The sequence below is a fragment of the Pteropus medius genome, unplaced genomic scaffold (genome assembly GCF_902729225.1).
Source record: "Pteropus medius unplaced genomic scaffold, Ma_sr-lr_union100, whole genome shotgun sequence".
NCBI classification, from domain to species: domain Eukaryota; kingdom Metazoa; phylum Chordata; class Mammalia; order Chiroptera; family Pteropodidae; genus Pteropus; species Pteropus medius.
The window spans coordinates 2,596,841-2,621,857 of record NW_024345600.1 but is presented as its reverse complement, the minus strand read 5'-3'; the positions used below and the strand labels follow the sequence as shown (position 1 = coordinate 2,621,857).

General features: G+C 36.1%; 1 protein-coding gene across 2 annotated transcripts in view; it reads right to left on the bottom strand.

The window, feature by feature from the left end:
- Positions 1 to 25,017, bottom strand: part of FGD6 (FYVE, RhoGEF and PH domain containing 6) — a 95,609-nt gene that overhangs the window by 2,393 nt on the left and 68,199 nt on the right. For both annotated transcript variants that reach the window (XM_039874098.1, XM_039874099.1), the window contains exons 9-20: positions 18,835 to 18,885; positions 16,996 to 17,054; positions 16,838 to 16,909; positions 16,053 to 16,121; positions 15,448 to 15,531; positions 14,630 to 14,709; positions 8,511 to 8,613; positions 8,101 to 8,247; positions 7,003 to 7,105; positions 5,157 to 5,284; positions 1,153 to 1,281; positions 186 to 334 (exon numbers count right to left, since the gene is read on the bottom strand). In XM_039874098.1, coding sequence (XP_039730032.1) covers positions 186 to 334; positions 1,153 to 1,281; positions 5,157 to 5,284; positions 7,003 to 7,105; positions 8,101 to 8,247; positions 8,511 to 8,613; positions 14,630 to 14,709; positions 15,448 to 15,531; positions 16,053 to 16,121; positions 16,838 to 16,909; positions 16,996 to 17,054; positions 18,835 to 18,885 — 1,174 coding nt within the window. The remainder of the gene's footprint in view (positions 1 to 185; positions 335 to 1,152; positions 1,282 to 5,156; positions 5,285 to 7,002; positions 7,106 to 8,100; positions 8,248 to 8,510; positions 8,614 to 14,629; positions 14,710 to 15,447; positions 15,532 to 16,052; positions 16,122 to 16,837; positions 16,910 to 16,995; positions 17,055 to 18,834; positions 18,886 to 25,017) is intronic.

The window sequence follows — 25,017 nt, the reverse complement described above, 5'->3', positions numbered from 1 at the left end:
TATTCCAGATACTCTTGCCTGTCTTTAGAAGCAATTCTAAAGAGTTTGAATAAAATCCTTCCAATCTGGATCGCTGACTTAAATTCTTAGTTGCTCCATGCATAAAAGGTTATCTTAAAATCAATCATTTAAAGTAAGAACTCAAACTTTCATGTATAAAAGACAAATATGTCTAAATTACTTACTTCTGAGCTGTGTGAGCATCATCTGCTTTGAATACATAAAACACCATGCTTTTGTGAAGTAACTGAAATACTCTAGACTCTGAATTCTCATCTTTGACTTGAGTGACAGTGAATCCTAGTAAAGGTTGACTCTCCAAAGCTGCCACATCCTAATTTAAAATGACATAAAGGACGAAAGGTTTTAAAATTGATACAAAATTCAGATTTGCAAACTCTTGATTTATATAGCTCCAATTTAATTTCACATGCACATATTTAAAACTGATAACTCTAGCAACTCATTGATTTCTCATTTATTCAACAACATTTATTGAGCCACCTCCTTCCTACCCACCCCAGGAACCAGACACTATGCTAGACAGTTTTCAATGTGTTCACATCCATTGAATTTCACATTATATTTCCCTGCAACCACAGGAGGTAGGTAATTATATTACTTTCATTTTATGGATGCAGAAAATGTAGCTCAGAAAGGCAGGTGATTTACTCCAGCCCCACTAAGGAAAAGCTTGGACCCTAGAGCAGTGGTTTTTCATAGGATGTTAGAACATAAAGTGATCACATAGGAGAGATGGTTGTTTTAAACAGCCAGAAAGTGTTTATAACCCAAAGGAAATCTAGCTTATCTATGCTGATGTTTCATCAATATAATCTGGGGATACTCAAGGAGTTGTCATCCAAGAGAGCTTGGCGGAAAAGATAAGAACCTCTGCCTTTAGTGAAGTAAACAGTAGTCAGGTGACATCCAAAAAACCTTTCATTTTAATACTATGAAAAACTAATATTTTTGAGTAAGAGCTCTCTAGAAAAAACAAAGACATTGCTCATATTAAAAATAACAGCAACATCTCCTCTTCCAAAAGCAAAGCCAAAACATACAAAAAACAGATTAAATACTGTAATTGTCTCCAGTTGGCATTACAAAACAAGACCCCCAAATTACTCATCTTTAGATTTCTGATCTTACCTCACTTGCAGCATATGTGTATAGCACTTTATTTTTTATGACAAACCAGAAGTGTTTCCAAGGTTTTTTATTACCCTTTGATCTGTACAAATAGCCACTCATAGAAGAATCTTCTGTGTTTGCTGATACCTAGATAAAAAAAAAACCCATACAGTATTTAATGGTTTTCAGACAAAAAGAAAATTTTAAATAACAGAATTGCTTTTAATCACTGGTTTTGAAGGCAATTACCATAATAATGTTTCAATTTGTTTATTTTCAAAGTCTGCTACTGTACAAATTGAATACTTGCCATTATTACCATGAGCATAAAAACGCTTTTTTACAGAAGCAGTTCTAGAATTTTACCTAGTTTACATGTTTATGTTTCTTTGTGGGTTTGCATGTATTTCTGGGTTGCCAGAAGAAGAAAAATAATTCCAAGAGTCAAAAATGCTTTTTTAAAACTGCATTTTGGGGCATCTATATGGTTTATTGCTCTTATTCTGGGGTATTAGAGAAAATTACTTATAACTTTATTTCTGTCCCTTAAATAACTTTTTGGACTTCTAAAAACTGTACCAACAGAAAAGTAAACAGAAAATTCTATTATTACAAGTAAATAGAAAATCCTATTAATGGTGATTTTAAAGATCTGTTTCTGCTCCTCAAATTTTGGTCTGAAAGCAGCTTACTTCATAAAAGGCTGAAAATGTTTCAATCTCTAGGCACAAATATAATAAACTTTAGTGATTATAATCTGTCAATTGAAACTTTTTTGATTTTTTTCTTTAACAAGTAACAAAAGAGATATAAAAAGTCAAGTTTAAGAACTGCCTTATCAGTGGTATGGTGAAAGGACTCTTAAGTGGCTCCCATGACTCCTGCCTCTGATAGTCACTGCTGTACAACCTCTTCCCCTTGAGTGTGGGTGGGGCCTATGACTTGTTCCTAACCAAGAGAATATGGTGAAGGTAATGGGATGTCACTCCCATGACTGCTAGGTTATATAAGACTCCATCTAGTGGATAGTTCTAGAGACTTTCTTCCATGTTCACTTTGAAGAAGTAAACAGCCATCTTGGGAGGACCGTGTGGCAAGGAGCTGAGGACAACCTCCAGGCAAAAGCCAGTAAGAAGCCAGGGTCTTCCTTCTTACAATTGCAAAGAAATGAATTCTGCCAACAACCTGAGTGAGGATGAAAGCAGACTCTTCCCTAGTCAGTCTCCAGATGAGAACTCAACACTGGCCGACACCATGATTGTGGCCCTACGGAGATCCTAGCTAAGCTATGCCTGGACTGCTGAGATAATGTATTGTTTTAAGCTACCAAGTTTGTGATAATTTGTTACGCAGCACTAGAAAACTAACACTGGTGGGCTCTATGAATTTTAAAATTATATCTTAATCATGTAGTAATTGTATTAATTTCATATAAATTTCATGAAAAGGATGCTATATTGTTTCATGGAAAATTTAATATCTAATCTTAAATTAGAAATATTAAGTGCAAGTAAATTTGTATAAAGAAATAACATCCTTGTATAAAATTACCAAATAATTTATTTAAAAAATTAGAATGTTTACGTTCAAATGAGATTTCACTTAAAATGTAGTTACATTGGGATACTCCTATGTACTTAATGTAAGTGTTGTGATCATTGTTCAAAACATTTTGTACATTATTCTTTGGGAGCATTTTAGAATTAGTTTATCAGCCATACAAGAAAATTAAGCACAATATTGAATAGCCATGCATAATCCTCTATTATCTTCTTAAAAATAAAATTGGTATTAACTAGCTTATTCACCTGATGCATGAAACTTTCCTTCCAATGATCTGATTGTTTAAAAATAAATTAGATCCAACTCAAGAGACAGAGCCTGCTATTACTGATGGTCTGAGGCTCTGAATGTAATTCAAAGAGGAGTTTCTAAAAATGTATTGAACATTATTAGAATAAGAATGCAATTTCTCAATCTCTCAAAAAGTTAAACATAGAATTACCATATGACCAAGCAATTCTACTCCTAGCTATATAACCAAGCCAAATGAAAACATATGTCCACATGGAAATTGGTACATAAATGTTCATAGCATTGTTATTCATAATAGTCAAAAGGTGGAAAGGACCCAAGTGCCCATCAACAGATGAATGGATAAATTGTAGTCTATACATACCATGGAGAAGTATTAAGACATAAAAAGAAACAGCATACTGATATGTGCCATACCTTTAATGAACCTTGAAAACACTGTGCTAAGTAAAAGAAGCCAGATATAAAAGGTCGCATATTGTATGATTCCTTTTATATGATATACCCAAAATAAGAACATATATAGAGACATAAAGTAGATTGGTGGTTCCCAGGGGGTGGAGAAAGAGGTGGAGGGAGACTGATTGCTTAATGGGTACAGGGTGTTTTTATGGGGTGATGAAAAAGTTTTGAAAGCAGAACTACATGGTAGTTAGACAACATTGTGAATACACTAAATACCACTGAACTGTATACTTTAAGTTGATTAATTATGTTACGTGAACTTCACCTCAATTAAAAAAGAGACAAAAGAACTCAGCTTCCTAAGGAGAATACTTTGACTTTTACAGCACTTAATGGAACAAATTAATTTCCCCAGTCTGACTAAAACGGAGCAAAGTAGTGGTTCTCTGAACTTAACTATACATCTAAATCATCAAGAAGGCTTGTAAAAATTTCAGATTCTGTAGGCCTTAGGTGAGGCCTAATAATTCAAATTTCTAATAAGTTCTCAGGTGATGCTGCTGCTGCTGCTCTGAAGGACACTTTGACAACTAGTGGAGTAGAAGAAATGGCTGCAGTCAGGAAGCAGAGGTTTGAAAGTGAAGGTCTGTTTGTGTAGTTGAGTGGAAAGACGTACGAAATGGGACTGGAGTTAGGCTGAGTCTGGACTATAAAGAGATCTGTAACCAATGCTGTGGAATTTAGACTGAAGAGGGGAGCAAATGTAAGGATTATATTTATAAACTGTGACATCAGCATGGAGAGGTGGAAAATTAGAAAACTGAAAACGATTTCAGTTAATGAAGAACCTTAAGGTTCTAAATATCGATTTAGATTCAGGAATGAGTGATGCAAGAGTTCAGAAGTACTCAGTAAACTGGCTTAACCAGTTTCGTATGAAACTTGGCAATTAGGACTTTAAGTCCTATTCTTATTATTTCATGAGATTGGCTAAAAATCACCTCTTAGTATTTCAATTGCCATGATAGAATACACTCAGCTTTACATAAGAAACATGATCTTGGTCAAGTTTTTTAGAGTTGTTTACTTCTATACTCTGTGACAGAACACTTCTACAGTAACCAAACAAGAAAACAGAATTTAAAAGTCTACTCTGCTTCTGCCGGCCATAAAACTAGCATAGGTGAAACTAATTAATAAACTAATTAAACCGGGAGTGGCCAGAAAGGCAGGGCTGTCTGATCTCTCACATTGGGTGAACACTTGAATTTGAGGAACTGGGATGGGGTATCAGTGATGTCTGTGGATTATGCCACTGATAGGTCTAACTTTCAGGCTATTATCACTCTAAAAATTTTCTTTTAAGTTTAAAGGAAAGACAATCTATTAGTGATATCTTCTGTATATAACCAACCAATGGCTACAAATAACTTGTAGATCAACAAATAACGTGCAGATCAATAAATGCTAATAAAATGCCCAAAATATTCTATAGACTTCTTCCCTCTGGTAAGGGGTCTCCTCAAAGTAATTTTTAAAATTCATGTGTATCCAAGTTATCTTTATTTTCTGTCATTGTTACAAAGTGTTCTCTAAACTTCAGAGTCATTTTCTAAATGACTAGCTCATATGGGAGACCAAGCAAGATAAAGAGGCATCAGCCACACCCATTACCAGTGTTAAAATGCATGTCATAATAGTAGCAGGAAATGACATCTTCCTTTATGAAAGAAAAACAGTGTATTATATGCATATGAATAATTCAGCCTCTATCAAGTTGCAAGTTTAATGGAAACACTTACTTCTTTGAGAGCAGCTGGGATTTTTTTCTGTTTCCTCCCTGATGGAATACTATGTAAGACTGATGATAAAGCACTTGAAGGAGATTTATGATTTCCAGGAGATCCGATCTTAGGAGAGTTCTGGTGATCTAAAGAAATCAGGTACACTTATGAAGCCAATGGTAGCTATTCTGCAATTCAATTTAACTCAAGTCAATAAACATTACTGCATACAATAACAATGTAAGGATATAGAATTCCCTGGGTAAGAAAGATGGGTGGCCAGAAGTTGAGTGGGAGGAAGATGTTCCACTGTCTCTGACTTTATACTTTTTCAACACCCTTTTGTGCCTTTAGAATTCTGAAACATATTACTACCAACTTAAAAAGTACTACCAACTTAAAAAAATAAATTTAAAAAAACTTCTGGCTTAAAAAAAATCTAACCATATCATTTAGTATATAGATTCATGGCCAAATAATAATATTACAATGAACAAAGTGCTAGAAAAAGCACTGTAAGTCAACATGAAGAAGGAATTAATTTTGACTGCAGAGGCTCAGGAAAAGCTTGGAAGAGAATGAGATGTTTGAGTTGGCCGTTAAGGTATAAAGAAGAGTTTGCCAAACAAAAAAAAGGAAGGACGCTCCATGAAGAGAGGTCAGCATGAGCAAAAGCAGAGAGGTATGAAATTAGGTCATCTATTTGGAGAAGAATGAGGCTGGGGGACAAAAGGCCAATTCTAAGGAGACTGGACTGTTGTTTAGGCAGTGGGACATCAAAGGCCTTTCAGGCTAAGGAGTGACATGAGCAGATTGAACTTAGAAAAATAAATCTGGCAGTAGGGAGGAAGGATTTGCAGCAGCGAAACCTGTTAGGGAATTATTACAGTAGTCCAGGTGAAAGATAATGAAGGCCTTATTAGAGCTGAGATGAGGAAATCAAGAGAAGGACAGAGAGGTTTTCAAAGAAATTTAAGATTTACTGACCAAATGGGTGTTGATGATATGGGAGGAGGATTCAAAAGTGAATTTTGAATGTTTGAACCCTACATTATACACCCAGCAAGCAAAGGAAGAAATATAAAGGCTGGCAAAGGATTAGGTAGATGTGTCTTCTTGGAAAATGTACTTAGACAATAACAAACTATACAGATTCTGAAATAGCATGTCATCTAGTTTTATTCACTTAGATATTCTCGTTTGCTGATGAAAAGCTATTCTTCGTGGAAATGAAAAATAATCTTTTTAAAATTCAGATCCTGTAAGTTTCAGGAATTTAACTAAAGATCTCTTCCCAAAATAGGGACTCGAGCAATACTGCTATCTGCATTCATCTTAATTGCAGAGATGGATACCTGTGAATGATAGGTAGATATGTCATTCTGTATTTGGTGAAAAGCTAAACATTTAGGTATATAATAAACCGTCACTAAATCAGTCCAAATGATTAGAATTAGCTTAACAAAACGCTACCCAGTATATTTCCATAGAAAATTACTTTACAAATAGATAAAAATGATTTGTAATGAACAAATAATTATGAAACTAGAAACTTAAAACTTACTTGAAAGTTAAAGTTATCTTGTAACTATTTTAAACATTCCATACTATAAATTCACTTCTACAGTTAGTATTCTTAGCAAAACTGTTTTCAAAGTAAAAATAATTTCAGTCCAATCTCTCTTGGAAATACCACAAAATATAAGTCAGGAGAGCTTAACTGAGTTAAGAAAGCAAAATACTCAATATTTTGAGATGAATATCACCAATCATATTGCTAATGTATCTAAGATGATCCAGAAAGTTGTTCGAAAGTATATGGAAAATAAAGGAATTTTTGGTTAAATCTTTACTTAAAAATTACCTAATTTCTGCAGTTCTTGGAAACAATGTTCGCATACTCTTGCTGGTTGATTTTTCAGGTAATCTAAGCCATACTTATTTGATGAACAAGCTTGGCATACAATCTGAAAACACATGGGGATTATTTAATTTAAATAACCTTTGTATCCAAACCACCAGGTATGTTATAATTTATAGTGCTGTCTACTTTTCAAAACTCTTTTATAGACATTGAATCTCAATAACAACTCTATGGAATTCAGGCATATAATGAACTCACACACAATACCACACCGGAAGATGTAGAGGCCACGCATTATTACTGAGTACTTACTACATAAAATAATGCACTAAAGAATTAATGTGTGCAAAATGTTTGAACTGTGCCTGGCGTGCAGTAAGTCTTGTGTTAGCTGTATTGTCATCATTATCATAGTGGTCATTGTCATCATCACTGCTATAACGATGACCACTTCTGCTGTGCCTCTACCAAGTGTCTAGCCGTGTACTAAATGCTCCCTAAGACCTCATTTAATCTTTACAGTAACTCTCTGATGTCACTGTTACTATGCTCATTTCACTAATGAGGTCATGAACACTTAGAAATACCACTAGTGATAACTTCAACACTGAAAGTGCCCCTATTAAATACAGCAGGTCCTTGAATGACATCATTTTATTATAACGTTGATGAGATGTCACTGGAACTTAACTCTGGGTTATATCAATTAGCCTGTGGCAAAACCGGTTTCATTATATGTTGATTTCCTTAAAGTTGCAGAACCTATCGATGTTAAGTGAGAACTTCTGTACTTAGTATCTAGATAAATGTAGTTTAGATAATTATCTGTAAATGTGAGGGTCTATTAATTGTGAATTTGTTAGCTTTTTTATTTTAATGAAAATTGCCTATTATTGATATACTAAAGTAATCCTAAGGTAGGAGAGGGTAACTTCCCAAACAAGAGTGTTCCCTGCCTAAATATTTAGGGAAACTACCATTCATGATTCAGTATCCCTTCCCGCCTTCAGTGGTTTACAAGGGGAAATAAGCTTCCTCACTATGTACAGCCCAGAGCTATTAAAAATCACAATGGAGACGGGTGTTATCCTCTCCAACCTTTCCACAGGCCCGGCAGTGGTGTCGTCTCCAGGTCAGAGTAAATTCACTTGTGCAGATCATACACATTGTGGCTCTGGTATCAGGAATCCAGATAGGAGCCTTTGATCCAAGGGGACTGACTTCCTCTTTAATTTCTGAGTCCGCCTGTGGAAGAATGACTTCTGATTATCTCCATGCACTTTCTACAATGAGGTTTTATAACTAGAAAAAAAAAATATGAATATGCTACATGCTATCATAGACCTGCAAGGAGACATTAACAGGATAAATATTTAGCTCTGAAATTACACATACCCTCCAACCCTTCTGTGAAACACATATTGCTTTTCTAAAACCCTGGGAAAAGTTTCTTTAAGGAAAAAAGTGAAATAGATTGAAAAAAAGAAGAAGAAGGAAAAAGACAATACCTCGTCAAGACTCCGACTAGGACAGAATGTGATTCTTTTCTTGGCATACTCTTCTATTGACCTGGAAATCGCTTCTAGCCATTCATCCCTTTCTGTGGCAGAACTGTTGGGGGCAAAAGAAGTTTCCATCAACCAGATGTCAGCTCTTATTCTTTGCCTTTTTCTTTCTTCTTTTCTTTCTCCCATGGCAACAGATTTCACCCCCCTCCAACAACGCTGCTCACAGGCAGCAACTCTGAGGTTTATGTGCACAAATAATCAGAGCAGGCATTAGGGAACATATGGCATTTTAGCAAATACAATGCTCTTTTCCTTTCCAAACGTCCTGCTTTACACTGAATGGCTTCTGAAGTCTCCTAACTTTGGAAGTATTTTTGTTTGGTTTAAGGGCTTATTCACACGATTATTAATTATGATTATATAACCAAGGTATTTCCTGAGATGCAATCCTAGAATTTAAAATATTCCAAGGAATCAAGTTTCAAACCCAAATTTATAGCATAGAATACTAAATATTTTTAGGTTACTAACTACTACTAAAATTTCCTAGAAAGGGCAGTGGGTTAAGAAAACATTTTTGGTATCATAAACAGATGTTTAAAGAGTGGTTAACAAGGGACACAGCATGTAGTTGTTAGGGTGCCTTTACCTAAAAAGCTCATCACATTTCCTGTCCTACCCTCGGTTCACGAGGAGCTATGACTCAAATCTAGATGAAAACGGGCTAAATAGGAGGAAAGCCTATTCAGAAAAAGAGATTCTTGTTCTGCTTTTGTACAACCACAGCTCCTCCCAAAAAACTTCTGTAGTGACTCCAGATTATCACTGGTATCAGCACATTTTGTTTTGTATATTCAAGAGGGAGTGGCACATTTTAGTGTTTGTGTGTGTGTGTGTGTGTGTGTGCGCGCGCACGCGTGCACCCACACAAATGTGTAGAGAGACACAGAGAACTGAGTCATTTAAAACTCTATCATAATAAAATTAAATCCATCATTGTAATGGAAATGTGATTGTGTAAGAAAATGTGTATTTTTCTTGGAGAAGCATACCAAAGTATGAAGGAGTGAAATGACCTGATATCTGTAATTTGTTTTGAAATACTTTAGAAAACAGAAAAATATGTGACAGAATAGTCTTGATAATTTGAGTTTGTGTGACTGAATATACAGTTTGATTATATATTATTCACTCTAATTTTAAGTATATTTGAACTTCTACGCCAAAATGTTTTATTAATAAAAGTTTATATAAAAAAGTAAGTAGAAGAAAATTATGTTTCACACTGAATAAGACACTGAGAGCATGGGTATGGGTGTGGTTTTGGAACTCTTAAATGATATTTTTTTAAAATAAAAAATTCTATCATAAATAATGTTATGAATAGGCATATTTTGTTGCATTTGAATGAACCCACATAAGGCCAAGAAGATACTAAAACACCACTTGTCTTCCCCATTATAATCATTCTCACAAATGTACCTTCTCTCTGAATGACCGAAGTGCCATTTAGAATTTACACTCATATTAAAAGGTAGAAATCCAGTTTACAAATAAAAATTTTAAACTAGTATATTTCCAGAATTTGCATTATATACCAAGAAGAAAATAAAATAGAAACAGACCCTCTCTCTCCAAACCAAATAAAACCTGCCTCAGTTTACCTCCACTATTCTACCATTACTATCACAACTAGCTGACATTTATTTAAGTTACTACATGTCAGCCAACTGTGCTAAATGCTTTGCAAATGTCATCGTATCTCATTCAGAGCTACTCCCTGGAATATATATTGAATCTTATGTACACTCTTATTCCGATATTACCACCCACCATCGCCATTTATAGATATGGAAACTGAAGATTCAAAACATTAGACAATTTGCTTTAGATAACAGACAATACTAAATGATGAGCTGATATTAGACCCAAATGTGGCTAAGGGTTGAACCTTTCACCACCATGTCATCTCTGGCCTCTGTTCATGTTCTCTGAAGAACTACACTATGAGAACATATGCTGAGGCTTCCAAGTAAACATTCATAAAATATTACCGTCCCTCCCTCCCTCTCTGCCTCCCCTACTTTTCACTGGAAGAGGTAACAGAATGCTGAGAGGCAGATGGCTAATTTGAGAACCGCTGTCTGATTTTTCTGGAGCCCTGAGAGATGTGGAATGTGATTCAACTGTACAAATAATGTCACATATGCTGTTCTTTCATTTAATCATTCCTGGCGCTCTCTTGTGTGGGGTTCTGCCAAAACAATGTTTACCGGCTCTCGATAACATTTCTCACAGACCACACACGTTTGCCCGCAGCAGCAAGTGGAGACATTCTAGCTCTCCCTTTGTAACATGTTTAGTAGAAGAATCAGTATCTTCCTCAGATCGAAACACAGTTAAACCAAGTATTCTTTTCCTTATGGAATGCGCGCATTAACAAAAAGAAAATTTGAATTCAATAAGCACCATTTTCCCATTGGTTGGGATGAATTTTCAAGAGGAAAAACCCTCCAATAGAAGGGATTTCTGGTGTGTTGGACTTTGTCACACCATTTACTACTTGTGTCAACTGTATATGCTACTCTGAGGTAGTGGAGAAGGCTTTGCAGAGGTGATGACTAAGTTAGGATTAGAAGCATTATAGGAGTTTGACAGGGAACTCTTTTAGTTTCTCTTTGCACCCTCATTCAGTCTCCTAGCTTTGGTTATCACCCCTAAGCTGATGACTCCCAAACATATGCCTCTAGTCCAGGCTTCCTTCTGTCATTCAGATCCTTACATAAACTACCTCCTTGATGGCTCCATTTTGACGATTCATAGGCATCTCACATTCATTATGCACATCTGAAACTAAATTCTCCTCCAAAGCTGCTCCTTTCCCAGAGTTCCCTATCACAGCAAATGTCACCACTACCCAATACATTGTACAAGCTGGAGACTCACTCTCCAAGCCTCTCACTTCCCCTATGTCCAATTAGCCATCTCCTTTAGTTCCCCTCCCAAACCATTCTCCACACAGCAACCGGATACTCTTTTAAAAATGCCAGTCTGATCATATCATTCTCCTGTATAAACATTTCAGTGGTTTCCAGTGGCTCTTAAGCTAAAGACCAAAGTCTACAACATGGTTCTGCAAAGTCTGTATCCTTGTCCTTCCAGGCTTATCCTGGGTCACTTTCTCTTTCATTCTCTGTGTTCATGCAACACCGGTCTTTCAGTTCTTTGACTATGCCATGCCCCTTTCCACTTCAGGACCTTGGTAGACATCGTTCCCCATGACCATGAGCCTCTTTCCCCTTTGCCTAGCTACCCAACTCCTATTTATCCTTCATAACTCAACAGACAAAGCAGGTCTTTAGGCAAGTGCCCTTTCTCTACCAAATCTAGTTCAGGGTCCCTCATTTTACAGCCTCACAGCACCTGGTAGTTTTCCTACAACTACTTCATCACAGTAGTAATTGTGTTAATCTTCGCTAAGTGTGTGTCTTCCATAATAGACTGTAAGCTCAGGGAAGGAAGGACCCTTTTAATTCTCTACTGTATCCCAATGCCTGACCCCTAACTTTGTGTTACAATGAATTCCAGGCAGAGGTAGCTGCTTGTGCAAGACAGAAGAATGTGAAGTAGGCTGCATGCATGGAGAACCATAAGCAGATCCATGCTGATGGAACATGCCATGCTTTCATAGGGGTGAGTACAAGGAGAGAAAATGGAGATCAGGACAATAAGGCAGATGAGAACCAGATCACAAGAAGGCTTTTTTATCCCTTTTACATATTATACAGTACCTGCCTCACTGTAGTTGGGGGAATTCAGAAGGAGAGCATGGCACACCAGTGGCATTCAATACGTGTGAGTTCCCTTTCCCACGTGCCATGTTAATGCTTCCTTGAAAATTTACTTTTCATTTATCAAGAACTTTCCTGTTTTATCATTTCTCCTGCATATACCACATTCAATCCATCAACAATTTTACTGGCTATACCTGATTCGGACCACTTCTTTCCTCTCTAATCCAAGACACTATTGTCTATGGTCTCCTACCTAATCTCCTAACTTCTATTGTAGTCTCTGGTGGTCTATCTTCTACAAAGCAGCCAGTGTGCTCTTTTAATAATATAAATTAGATCATATCAATTCTTAGCTTAAAACTCTTGGGGCTTCCTATTACACTTAAAAATTCAATGACCTTACTGAAGAAGGCCAATCTAGAAAAAGATAGACATCCAAATATTTACCTGATAGGCAACCAAAGAAAGAAAGATGTACCATTGTTTGCTGAATTATTTAATTTTTAATAAAATAGAATTTGGTTTTTACCAAAGCAAATTTTTAGTTAGAAAACTTAAATACAATTGAAAACCTGACTTTCCTATAAGCATTTCCTCTCCAGATCTTTGAAAAATAACTCTCTTGACTTTAAGAATTAAGTTTAAATACTCGCCAGAAGCCTGACGTTCTTTGCCCTTTTATTCAAACAGAAAGAAAGAAAAGAAAAAAGAAATGAAGAAGGAAGGGAGGGAGGGAGGGAGGAGAGGAGGAGGGGAGGAAGAAGGAAGGAAGGAAGAAGGAAGGAAGAAGGAAGGAAGGAAGGAAAGAAGGAAGGAAGGAAGGAAGGAAGGAAGGAAAAAGAAAGAAGGAAAACGGTTACAGCTCTGGCTGGGAGCTAGGAAGCATTTGACAAACCATGAAAACAGGTATTTGTCTTCCCCTGTATCCTGAGCTCTGGTGTCAGGCAGCAGTGGCCATTGCATTTCAGAAGAGTGACACGACCCAGGGAGCTAGCTGCTCTTGTGGTCCTCTGACTTTGGAAAGTCAGACATTTGGTCTGAGTCCTCAACATCCATGGACACAGGCGATATTATCATGATTAAAATCATAAATTTAGAGCCATGGTCAAATTTCAGCTCCACTGCTTACTAGTTGTGTAACTCTGGAGTTATTTTTTAACCTCTCTAAGCCTCCAGCTTTCTTATATGGGAGGTCAAGACAATACTTACCCCACTAGTTAACATAAAAATTAAAAGAGAACATAAATATAAAATTTTTAGCACCATGCCTGATGCAGAAAAATAAATGGTTCCAGTTACGATTCGAGCTGCTGCTAAGGCCCTAGTTGATTTTAGTGGTTTGGACACAGCTGGAAGCAGGCTGCTTGGGTCCAAATCCTGGCCCTGCTTCTTAACAGCCAGGTGGCTTTGCTCACCATAAAATGAGTGTAAGAGTGCTCACTTACCTTAAAAGGTTCTTGTGAGGATTTAATGAATATGCACAGAGTGCTTAGGATAGTGCCTGGCACAAAGTAAGTGCTATAAAAGTATCTGCTATTTTTATTACATCAAAAGTTAGGTCTGGGAGATGTCTAGACTCACTACCCCAGATCCAGCAGGGGAGTATGCTATGGCTGTTGGTGTCTCTCCCTTCACTAATCAAATCCTGTCAAACATCCATGTCTACCACTAGGCCAATAACTCAATAATGTATGTTTATGACTCATACAGATTCAGGTTTTTTAAGGACTTTATTTACATATGGCAATATAGTTTGATTTACACATCAGGCAGTGCAGGTTCTAGTTTGTGGCAATGGGTATCATAAATAACAACAGATTTAAAAGCAAAAAATCTGTTTGTATCCTGACTTTGCCAGCTATGTCTCCTTAAGACAGCAACTTAATTTTTCTGTAACTTAAGTCATCCTCATTTTTAATGAGAGGACACCTACCTCTTAAATTTGTTATATCCTTTCAGTGTTATGTGAAAACTTCCTAGTAAATGATAAAGCGAAATGATAAAGTGCCGATGTTTTTAAAAACATTATGCATTGTAAAGAGATTTGAAATATTCAGTTTAAAAAAAATGGTCAGCGAAACATTTTCAGCATGATTATTCTATTCGGAGAAACGTTTTTATTTTTGTGCTTCTAGTACACAATTATATCCAACCTTAGACATTTTACCTGCATGGTAAATCAAGAGAAAACTGCGTGGTATCCAGAAAGAATAGAAGGGAAAAAAGATAAGTCTAGTAGTTAACCTAAATGTAAAAAAACACTGGAAATGTCTGACCCTATAAAATTGGCAAGTGCTGATCTATACATTTATCTTTTTAATTTACCTGGCTGAGAGAATGAAGGAACGTTCTACACTCTCAATCTTTAGTTCATTCTGATATGCTTCTTGGGTGGGTTTTTTGACCTGGAAGAAAGCAAAACAATTTGAGCAAACTCATCTTATTGGAGATCTCATCTCTGAAACATAGCTAAAGTTACCCAATGTCCTGGCTGCTGACATTCACCACCGACCTTCGTTCCTAGCTTTATCTAGCACGACTCTCCCTCCTCTACTCTCTGCTCCAATGGAATTTAAACACCTACCTACACATAGGCACAAATTTCCCACCTTTGGGCCTCTCCTCACATCTCTGCACACCCGTGTCTGACCTATCCTTGGCTCTTTCTCCAAAAAGCCTTCCTTGGTTCTTCCTCTTTCTAACTGCCATTCATCCCTCCATGTCCCACCAAAAGCTGTTCTTTATTTTCTGAACTCTCAACCAAAAATTTTAACTGTGCTTTTACAGTAATATTTCTTACTATAAGTACTTATGTATAGTGTACATCTTCCCAACTAGCTGCTAGGCTCCTGGGGAGACTGGTGTAGGGGTGGAGACCAAAAGAATCATGTTTCCATTTATATTTATATAAACATCTTTATATTTTCCACCAAACCTATTGCCTTGTTTTGTTTATAGTCATTCTCAATAAATATCTAATGAATAAATTAATGCATGAGTGAACAAATGACTACATGAGTGAATAAATGAACACATGAGCAGTAATACATGGAGAAAGTTAAAGATGTAAGAAAGATGATTATCTTGGGGCTTTTTCTCTAAATATACTTAGGTTAAAAAATATATATAAAATATACACAGACCTTCATTCCAGCCAATGAGAGCATGTTGTTCAGTTTATACATCCCAGACTGCACTGGTGTTGTATACAACAGGGCATCATTAAACTGAAAGTGGAAACATTTCATGGGATGAAGTAAAGGAACGAATTTTAGCTACAAAGTTATTGATAAGATACGGGATTAAAGGAAAATATTACCTCTTTATTTAAAGCTCTCTGAATAAAATACTTATGTTCTGCTTGTAGAAACTAAAACCACCCAGAATGTTTTATTAGAGTAGTATTAAAAAGGCAATTTCTAAAAAAATGTGCTTTCTTTCCAAGTTCTGTAGACAGATTTAATGTTTCTGAATTCTAAATCCCACTAAAGTGTTACAATCTGCCTAAATAAATAATTGATTGAATCAATTCTTCCAAATTAGAAATGAACGAAATTCAAAAAGGAAGTAATTTTCCAGTTAGGCATCATAAAAGACTTTGTTTCCAATACTTGAAATTCAAAGAAGCAATACAGCCAATCAAAGATCCCACTAAAACAGCTATTTGAATGTGCTAATGTACAAATGTCTCCTTTCATTAAACAACTATCCTTGCCTTGGGCTCATCAGAACCGACAGGGCCACTTACCAGGAAAAACACTCGAGGCTGCATGACTTTCCGGGAAAGCTTCATCAGAGTCCCTTCTTTGAGAAAAACCTGATTCATCCAAACACACACCCATTTAGTCCTACCATCATAACACAACTACCATATACATATAATTTCCTTTTCAACTTTTTCCCCAGAATTTTTTTTTTGTATGGGGGCTGGGCAGGCATAATTTCCTTGTGACTTTTTACAGTCATGGTTTCTTTTCAACCCCTATAAGTCATTTAGGAACTGGACAAGGCTACAGAGTTTCATAAATCCAATCGTGGCCCCAGGGGTACTATGTGGTCTGAAATGTAATTGCCTGAGCGTGTACTTGATCCTGAGGCATTGCCAACATCCTGATGATTGCATTTTGTAATTTTCCTAAATTCATTCCCTAGGCTACTTTTGTGCTTTATGAGGAGTATCAAAATACCAATTTTCTCCCTCTCTTCATAATCCTCTCTTACATGAAAGATTTTAAATGAAATTATCTTTAAAGCTGTGTGAGGTCAGCTAGTATTACACAATAAAATGATCCTATTTAATCAGATACTCTGTAGGGGTCCCTTGATGCTCTTCAAATTGAGCTAGACTTCTTGTCACAGTAACTTAAGTCATGAATGTTTTGAATGAAAAGAATGAACTTAGTTGATCCAGACTGGGCCAATGAAGAGTAACAATAACGAATAACCTATTTTCATAACTGAAATGAAAAACAGCTACAAACTGTGCCTAACTGCATTATATTAAATTTGCAAAAGGTAGTCTAAAACACTTACCCGTCCAGGCTGCACTATTTCATGGTGTCCATTTAAGCTGTACTGAATTTGCATAAGTTTCTGAAAATTGTCCTACAGAAAGAGAATGCAGAGCATATTTTCCCAGGCCTGTATTCCCAGGTTCCGTAGTATACCACTGATTAAAATCAGATACTTACTCCTTGCTTCATGGTGTCATTGGCGTGGTTGGCTACCTCTATAACAACAGCAAGGGCATCTAAAATTTGTAGGAACAGAAGGGGCATTTGGTCATTATCAGTGAATTGTAATATGAAGCAATTCCAGGAGACAGGAATACTACTTCACAACAACCAGACACTAAAGGAGCTCAGTTAACTGAGTAGGCAGAATTTTGGATGATGAGGTTCAATAAGAGCAAAATCAAAGAAAAACAGGCCAAAACAGTACATAAAAAAAAACAAAACAGAAAAACAAATGAGCCAAAGAAAGACTCTAAAAAGATGTCATAGATCATGTGTATCAATAATATGAATGTCAGAGTTGCTTCGTGCTGAGATTAGATTATCCTGTTAAAGTTCACAGGATAAGGATAGCTGTAAGGATACCTGGAAGCTGAATTGTGCCCAGGGAAGGACCATTCCAGGATAAACTGCCTTGGGAGAAAGAATCCTGGGAGAGGAATTCAGATCTACAAGTGACTATGTAAGAGGGTCAGGGCTCAGCTGTCTTCTCTTAGTCTGATCTTAAGAGGAAAGGAAGCCACATATGAGCATAGTAGACCTTAGGAAATTACATGCATTATTTTGTAAGCTGGGTTATTTCACTTCATCTGTATTTTAGTCTTTTTAATAACCTCTTGCCTTTAGCAAAGTGTTTTTCAATGCTCCAGTCATATCACCCTTGTAACTAGCCATTTAGAAAAAAGAAAAAAACATCTGCACTTTGTCTCCTTTTGGGCTATAGTTATTCTCAATTCAAAACAGTAGTGCTCCCCAAGGGACACTTGCGTTAATTTTTGGTTGTCATATGACTGGGAAGGTCCATTGGCCTTTAGTGGTTAGGAACCAGACATGCTAAATATCCTGCAATACTAATTAGAAACTCACACGAGGAAGGTTATCCCATATAATATGACAGCAACATTCCCATTGAGCAAAACTGGTAGAGTATTAAAGAGGGAACATGCCCTACGAGGCTGGTGTGGCAGTGACAGCAATCATTAACAAAAGGTCAATTTCTGGAAAGGGGTTGAGGATTTTTAGTCCAGCTACTATAATTTACCAAGAGATGCTCTACCAAGAAAGAGATGCTATTTCTGGTACCAACTCTGGAAGTTCCTACATTCTTTAAATACAAATGTATTATTATCACCATTATTAAAGGAAAGTAGTGTCTCCTTATGGAGACCTCAACCTTACGTCAGAATTTACTGCACCTGGCACTCATCATGGCAAATATTCAAGAGGTGGGCATATTCCTTGCTTTCTGGCCTGCTTGAATTCCAAGTGGGCAGCAAGAAAAGCTTTAGGATTTAGGGGTGGAGGGTGGTAGAGCTACTGCCTATTATTAAACAGTCCCAGAATATGCTATTTTAGATGTCATCCCTGAATTTTAGTCGTCATTTCATGGACTCATGATTTTAAAGCTTGAAAGGACCGTGCAGATCAACTGGTTCGATCCCTCCTTTCAAGGCAATGGACATCTAGAGAAGTGAATCTACCACCAGCAAGGGCAACTGAGCACAGGAGGATGAAGCTTCCTGAACCCAGACCATGCTGGGTCCACTCTCTCAGGAGGCTGGCTCCCACGGCCGGCTGACCATGGGCTTCTCTTGTCCCTATAATTTCATCTATATCCAGCACCACTGTACCACTTTATCTAGTCCTAGCCTAAACTGCCCAAAATACAGTTATTTAAGAAAAGGCCAATGAACAAAACAGTTTTGCATATGGCTTTCATTATATTTATACTTTCTAGGCCCAAATAAACATAATATAAAAACTCCTGCAATATATGAGACCAAAAAAGTTATGTACCTTGAGTGTCTCTATAATCTCCAGAGTCTTCTAAAAGATTTTTCAAATAATCTAGAAAAGGGGGGAAAAATTATAGTATTTAGCATAACAAAGTGGTAAGAAAAAAAACATTTGTCTTTCTTATTTAATACTTTAGGCACTCTTGTTGGTTAATACACATGGTAGTTCAATTTCTGCTGACTTTCTAAAAATGTAAAAGAATAAAACCTTGAGATCAATCTGAAATCAGGGCATAGAATCTGAGCTGGAAACAGCCTTTAGAGGTCACGTTGGTCATTTCAGAATGAAGAGTCAGGTTACTGAGTACAGGGTCTCACTGAGTCATACAACATATTTGTGGCAGGGCCAGGACTAGAATCCAGGTCTCTAGATGCCCAGTTCAGCTCTTTCACTTGAACACACATGAAATACCTTAATCTCAAGATCAGATGCACGTCTAGTACAAAATTCCAAGCATTACCAGAATGAATGCCTGAGGGACTCTTAGATTTAACAATGTCCAAAACACTGGAGGAACAACATGCTACACCAGTGATTCTCAAATGGGGGCCAATTTGCCCCCTAGGGGTCATTTGGAAATATCTGAAGATATTTCTGATTGTCACAAGTCAAGGGAGTGGGGGCTACTGGCATCTAGTTGTTAGAGGTCAGGGATGCTGCAAAGCATCCTCCAAATGCACAGGGCAGCCCTACAGCAAAGAATTATCTGACTTGAAAAGTCCATAGGGCTGCATTTGAAAAACCTTATCTAGATGAAGATAGTCTGTAAATGAGCAATGTGGTATGTAGTGGTTCTTATAACATGGAAAAGTATTAAAGCAATAGGTTACGTTTAATGAATCTTTAACATCAAGGAATCATAGGATTTCAAGGTAATACTATCTTTTCTGTTGAGAAATGAAAACTTCCCATTACCTATCAAATTAAAACAAATGCTGTTTCCTAGAATTTAAAGTCCCCCACGACATGGTCCCTATTGACTTTCTGATTTTCTCTCTTGCTACTGCCTAACACAGGCCCTTTGTTCTTACCAAAGTTTGACTCTGCACAATTCCTTAAACACTTCCCATGTGTTCTCTGGCTCCATACTTTGTCTCTAATGTTCCCTTTTAATGAATCCTTTCTCTGTTTCTCCATATAAAAATTCTCATATTCTTCAAGGCTCATCTCAAATTCCTCTCCTACCAAACTTTGCATTTGAAAGAAATAGTCTCTCCCTTTGAATAACACATTACACGACAGTTACTCACTTTATACCTTCTACCAATTTCTTTTTCATTTGAGACAAATGTCTTTGTGGGCAGAATCCACATCTGATTCATCTTTCTATCTCTCATAGGACTTAACCAGGGCCTGTGCATACAGGGGTCAAGAAATACTTACAATAATAAAACAATTTTTAAGACAGGATTGTGTCTTAGTTTAGATAAAAAGTAATAAAGGCTGAAGCCAATCCTAATGCCAGTGGGAGTTGAGAAAATGAAAAGAAAAAAGGCATATTAAGAGACTGAATGCATTTTTATCAGACTAAATCTCCATATAGCAATATTATGAAGTATATAATTTCATCCCATGGATTTATGAAGTCATGCTGAAAGGCACAAAGGGAAACTTGGATGTTAATGCCAGCTTTTCAAACTTAACAGATGACACAAACATACACACCTAAGTGCTAAAACTACATCTTTGAGAGAGTGATTCAAGAACTTGTGTTGCGTCTAGACAAGCATATTATAAATATCCAGCACTGGCAGAAAGCCATGGTGAGATATTGTATATGACGACATTAAGCTTCCATGGACTGCAGCATATGTCCTATCTTGCCAGAGACCATCACTAGCAATTTAGATCTTAAAGTAATCCAAACATAGAAGTTACAGAGTATGTTTCCAAAGAGATAAGAAAACCACAAAAATTAACAAAATACATTGATTATACATTACATTTAGCTTTATCTGGAAATGAAAAATTAACCTAGTCTCACTCTAACCCCACTCTGAATGTATTCCATATACCAACCATGTTTGGTAAGTCTAAATATTTAACTTTTCCGTAAGAGTGACTCGGGGGAAAAAACTCTTCTTAGATGTTCTCAATGTCTAGGCTACCTCATTAATCAAAAGTGATGTTCTGTAAAGCCTCTAGGTAGATGAAAAGTGTAGAAAGCAGATTTATCTAAGTATTATATCACCTAAGTATCATGGCAAGTTTCCATTTTGTCAATTCTTGTTCTTTAATATGGAAATCTACCCATGCAAACTGAGACATTTCTCTAAACCAAGAGAGCTCACTGGAAGATGTCTGTATTAGGAAATCCTGACCTCAGAACCACTGTGCCAAGCCCGATAACCTGGAATTGCATTTCCTTTCCTTGTACTCAAGCTCAGCTGCTGCCTGCCAGCCTGCACTCTCAGGAGCAGAGTGGATGGAAATACACAAATAGGCTGAGCAGAAAGCCTACCAATAAGACACTGCAAAATCATGCTATTCATCAAGGAGGTAATGGAGTTAGAGTTACTTTCCTTGCCAATAAAAAAAAAAACAAACTTAAAATTCAACTTTCAAAACTCAACTTTCCAACATGTCCATCCATCCATCCATATTTTCAGGACATCTTGTAGTACACATTTTTGAGAAATTTTATCTTTTCAAAGAAGACAAGACCATGATGCCTTAAGAATTACTCAGTGCCTTAACTGCAGAATGAGAAGAACATGATTAACCAGCCCTTGAGTCAGATGGGAGGAGCACTGAAACCATCAGCTGCCCCAGTGACTGTTGGAACTCAGGTGAAACCCAGGAAAGGGCTGTATTGGTCATAGGGAATTATTTACTATATACCATTTAGGATCTAGTATCCTATAGGAGATTCATTAAAAAAAAAAAAAAAGGGGATGGGGGAGGACAGGAATCAGAGTATTCAATTCAATTTGCCATGTTAGACTTGTATTTTATGACTTTCCTGCTTCTGCCAAACCAAACTAAGCATTTTTCAAAACTTCACTAATAAAAATGCCTTAAATGCTACTGAATTTATTTCTAGCAAAGAAAAACAGATTGGTGCAGCATGTATGGGCACCACAAAATGCACTTTCTGGCCACCAGGTGGCATCATTGATTAATAAAAGTTAATTGACCCCCATAATCACCATGTGCAGCCTCCAAGGACATGCAAGTTAACTTTGTTCTCACATATGAGGCCCAGACTGAAAGAATGCAGACCCAACAAATATTGTATCTTATTAGAGGTCTAAGTTTTCTATATGAGCTCCTAGTAAGCCTACTGTAACCTCTCATTACACAATCGACAAATAATTAAAGCAGAAAACTATTCAGAAGTACAGTTAACCTTTACTCAAAATGAGTCATCTGTGGGAATCTGGGACTTTCTGACTCAAAAACACCCAGTCAAATTCCTTGACTGTATGCTGAGAAACAGTGATGGCAGAGAACAGAGGAAATGAGCATATAGGACAGGTAATGTTCCAAAGTCAAGTGTTTTGAATTTGAGGACATCTTGCTTTGTATCGATTTCTTCTTGCCTCCCTAAATATGCAATGATATCAGCATCACATACAGAATTATGAGATCCAAAGAAAAATAAGTCTAATTAATAAGCCTGTTTACCGAAGCTTAAAATAAAAGAAAAACAACCTAAAATTATCCTGACTTTTGAAACAAAGTACTCATTATTTTAAATATCAAAAATAAGACCATATGTCAAGCTGTAAGACATACTGCTGCTATCTTCAAGGCAGCTTGGTGAAGTGGTCAAGAGCCATTGTTAGGAGTGAGAAGATGAGTCTTACTCTCTTACTCCATCTATGTCTAGCAGAGGCATGTGACTTTAACCATGTATTTCTATGTATCAGTAATCTCGTACATAAAATAAGTAGGCTGAATCAGACTGAAAAATGAATGATTCTCATTTAAAGTACCATGAAGCATATTTTTAAAAAAATTCTAAGATGCAATATAGGAAATTGGGAAGATTAAATAATGGAGAAAACTTAAACCATGAACACCTCTTTAAAATAACATAAAGTATGTCCTGTTTTGTAAATGCTTGATTTTACTTAATTTTAATAATATAAGATTTTATAGCCTATTTAGAGCATTCTAGCCCATACATTTCTTTTTTCCATAGGAGCAGCTGAGTAACAAGCCATCATAGGGATACCTCATAGGGTACTTAGGTACTCTTAGACTCCGAATTCTTTTTTAAATTGTCTTGTTTTGGTTGCCTTAAATAGATGGCCATACATCCTAATTTGCTAGTAATGACTCTGTTGTATACTTGTTATTCAGGCATAACTATAAATAGCGTTCCCTGCACTCTTGAAAGGCAACAGATTTGAATAATAAATTGTGTGATCATTTTTATGACAACTAACATTGATCTACTATCTTGATGTATCTGTCTTTTTCCATACTTTAGATTATTTCTTTGGGATCAATAGAAAAGTTTTTTTTTTTTTTTAAGTACTTGATATACATCATGAGAAACCTTTCCTAAAAGGATATACAAATTTAAAGTAACAATGTAAATATATAAAAATACTAGTTTTAGTAAATGATTGCCAGTTTTGTGCATTGTAGTTTTTACTGCTAAGTAGTAGGGTGAACTGATAACTTGTTTTAATTTTTGATCCAGAAGATATTAGACATGCTACTGTGTATTTATTATGTATACTTTTACTGAGTGATTTTTTTCAAATTTTTAGTCCAGATAGATACCTATGAGTTTTAACACTCTTAGTGAAATAATAATTTTTTCATATTTATTATAAATATATTTTCTGATGTACTATTTATCCTTTCATTTTAATGACATTTTAAATCTTTATAATGCTTTCATTAATTAGAATAGTTGAAAACTGCCAATATTTTCCTTTATAATTTCTTTATTTTTCTAGGCTTAGAAGATCATCTCTCCTCCTCTTGGTACTTTCAAAGTTTTAACAAATAACTACATTTATTTTTTCCTGGTTTTCCTATAGTTTAAAGCTTTATATTTAGGTGTTTTAATAATAAAGCCATTTTTTTTAGAGTGATTTTTACATTCACAGCAAAACTCAGGGGAAGGTACAGAGATTTTTCATGTATCTCCTGCTTCCACACATGCACAGCCTCCCCCATTATCAACATTCCTTACTAACCTACATTGACATATCATTATCATCCAAAGTCCACAATTACATTAGGGTTTACTCTTGGTGTTGTACATTCTATGGGTTTGGACAAATATATAAACACATGTATCCATCACTATGATATCAAAGTATTTTCACTACCCTAAGAAGCCTCTGTGCTCTGCCTATGCATATTTAGTTTTGATTTTACTTAGCGTATCCATTGATGTATGAATCTTAATTTTTCAAATTTTAACAGGTTATACAATAAACAATCCTTTCTTTTCCTATTGTAATATACTTCCTATTTGTCACATATTAGATTCTTATAAACAATAAGTTCTATTTCTAGTACCTTCCTACTCCAATGATAGAATAACTATTATTACTTTTTAATCAATAGGTTTATGCTTGCAATGGTTTTGTGTATCTTTAATTATTGAAGTTTTAGAATATGAATTAACTGATATTTCCCTCCCAGAATATTCTTTAATATTCTATTTATTCTAATATACAAAATCATTTTGATAGATACTGATAAAACTCCAAAATTTTAAGTTAACCTTACTGAGAATATAGAGCATTGGCAATACGTTAAAAGCTAAGTTAATGGTTCTATAGTGTTAAGTATCATTTTAGGCACAAATGCTAAATTGTGGGCTTCATGAGAACGAGGAACCTGAATTAATTATTCTTATAAACCCAGCACCTAGAACAATGTCTGATGCATATTCAATAAATGTTTCCTGAATTTATCATGGACATTCTGATTAGGGTTACCACTTTCCTTGCTTCACATTCTACTAAGCATTTGAGATATTTGAGGGTCTGACAAATTAAAAGTGCTCTGGCTCCTGTTCCAATTCTCCTGTTCCTTGATTAGTTCGATTCTGGTCCCTGAATATGTGGCCCAAGATTGCCTCTTGTAGGTATGGTGCTTATCTAAGTTAGAAAAAGTAACCTTTCATGAGTCTCAGGCTCACAGATTCATGGCTTGGAAAGCAGGCAACGCCTGCCTGTCTGTGAATTAGAAAAGGCCACTTCTCCTGGG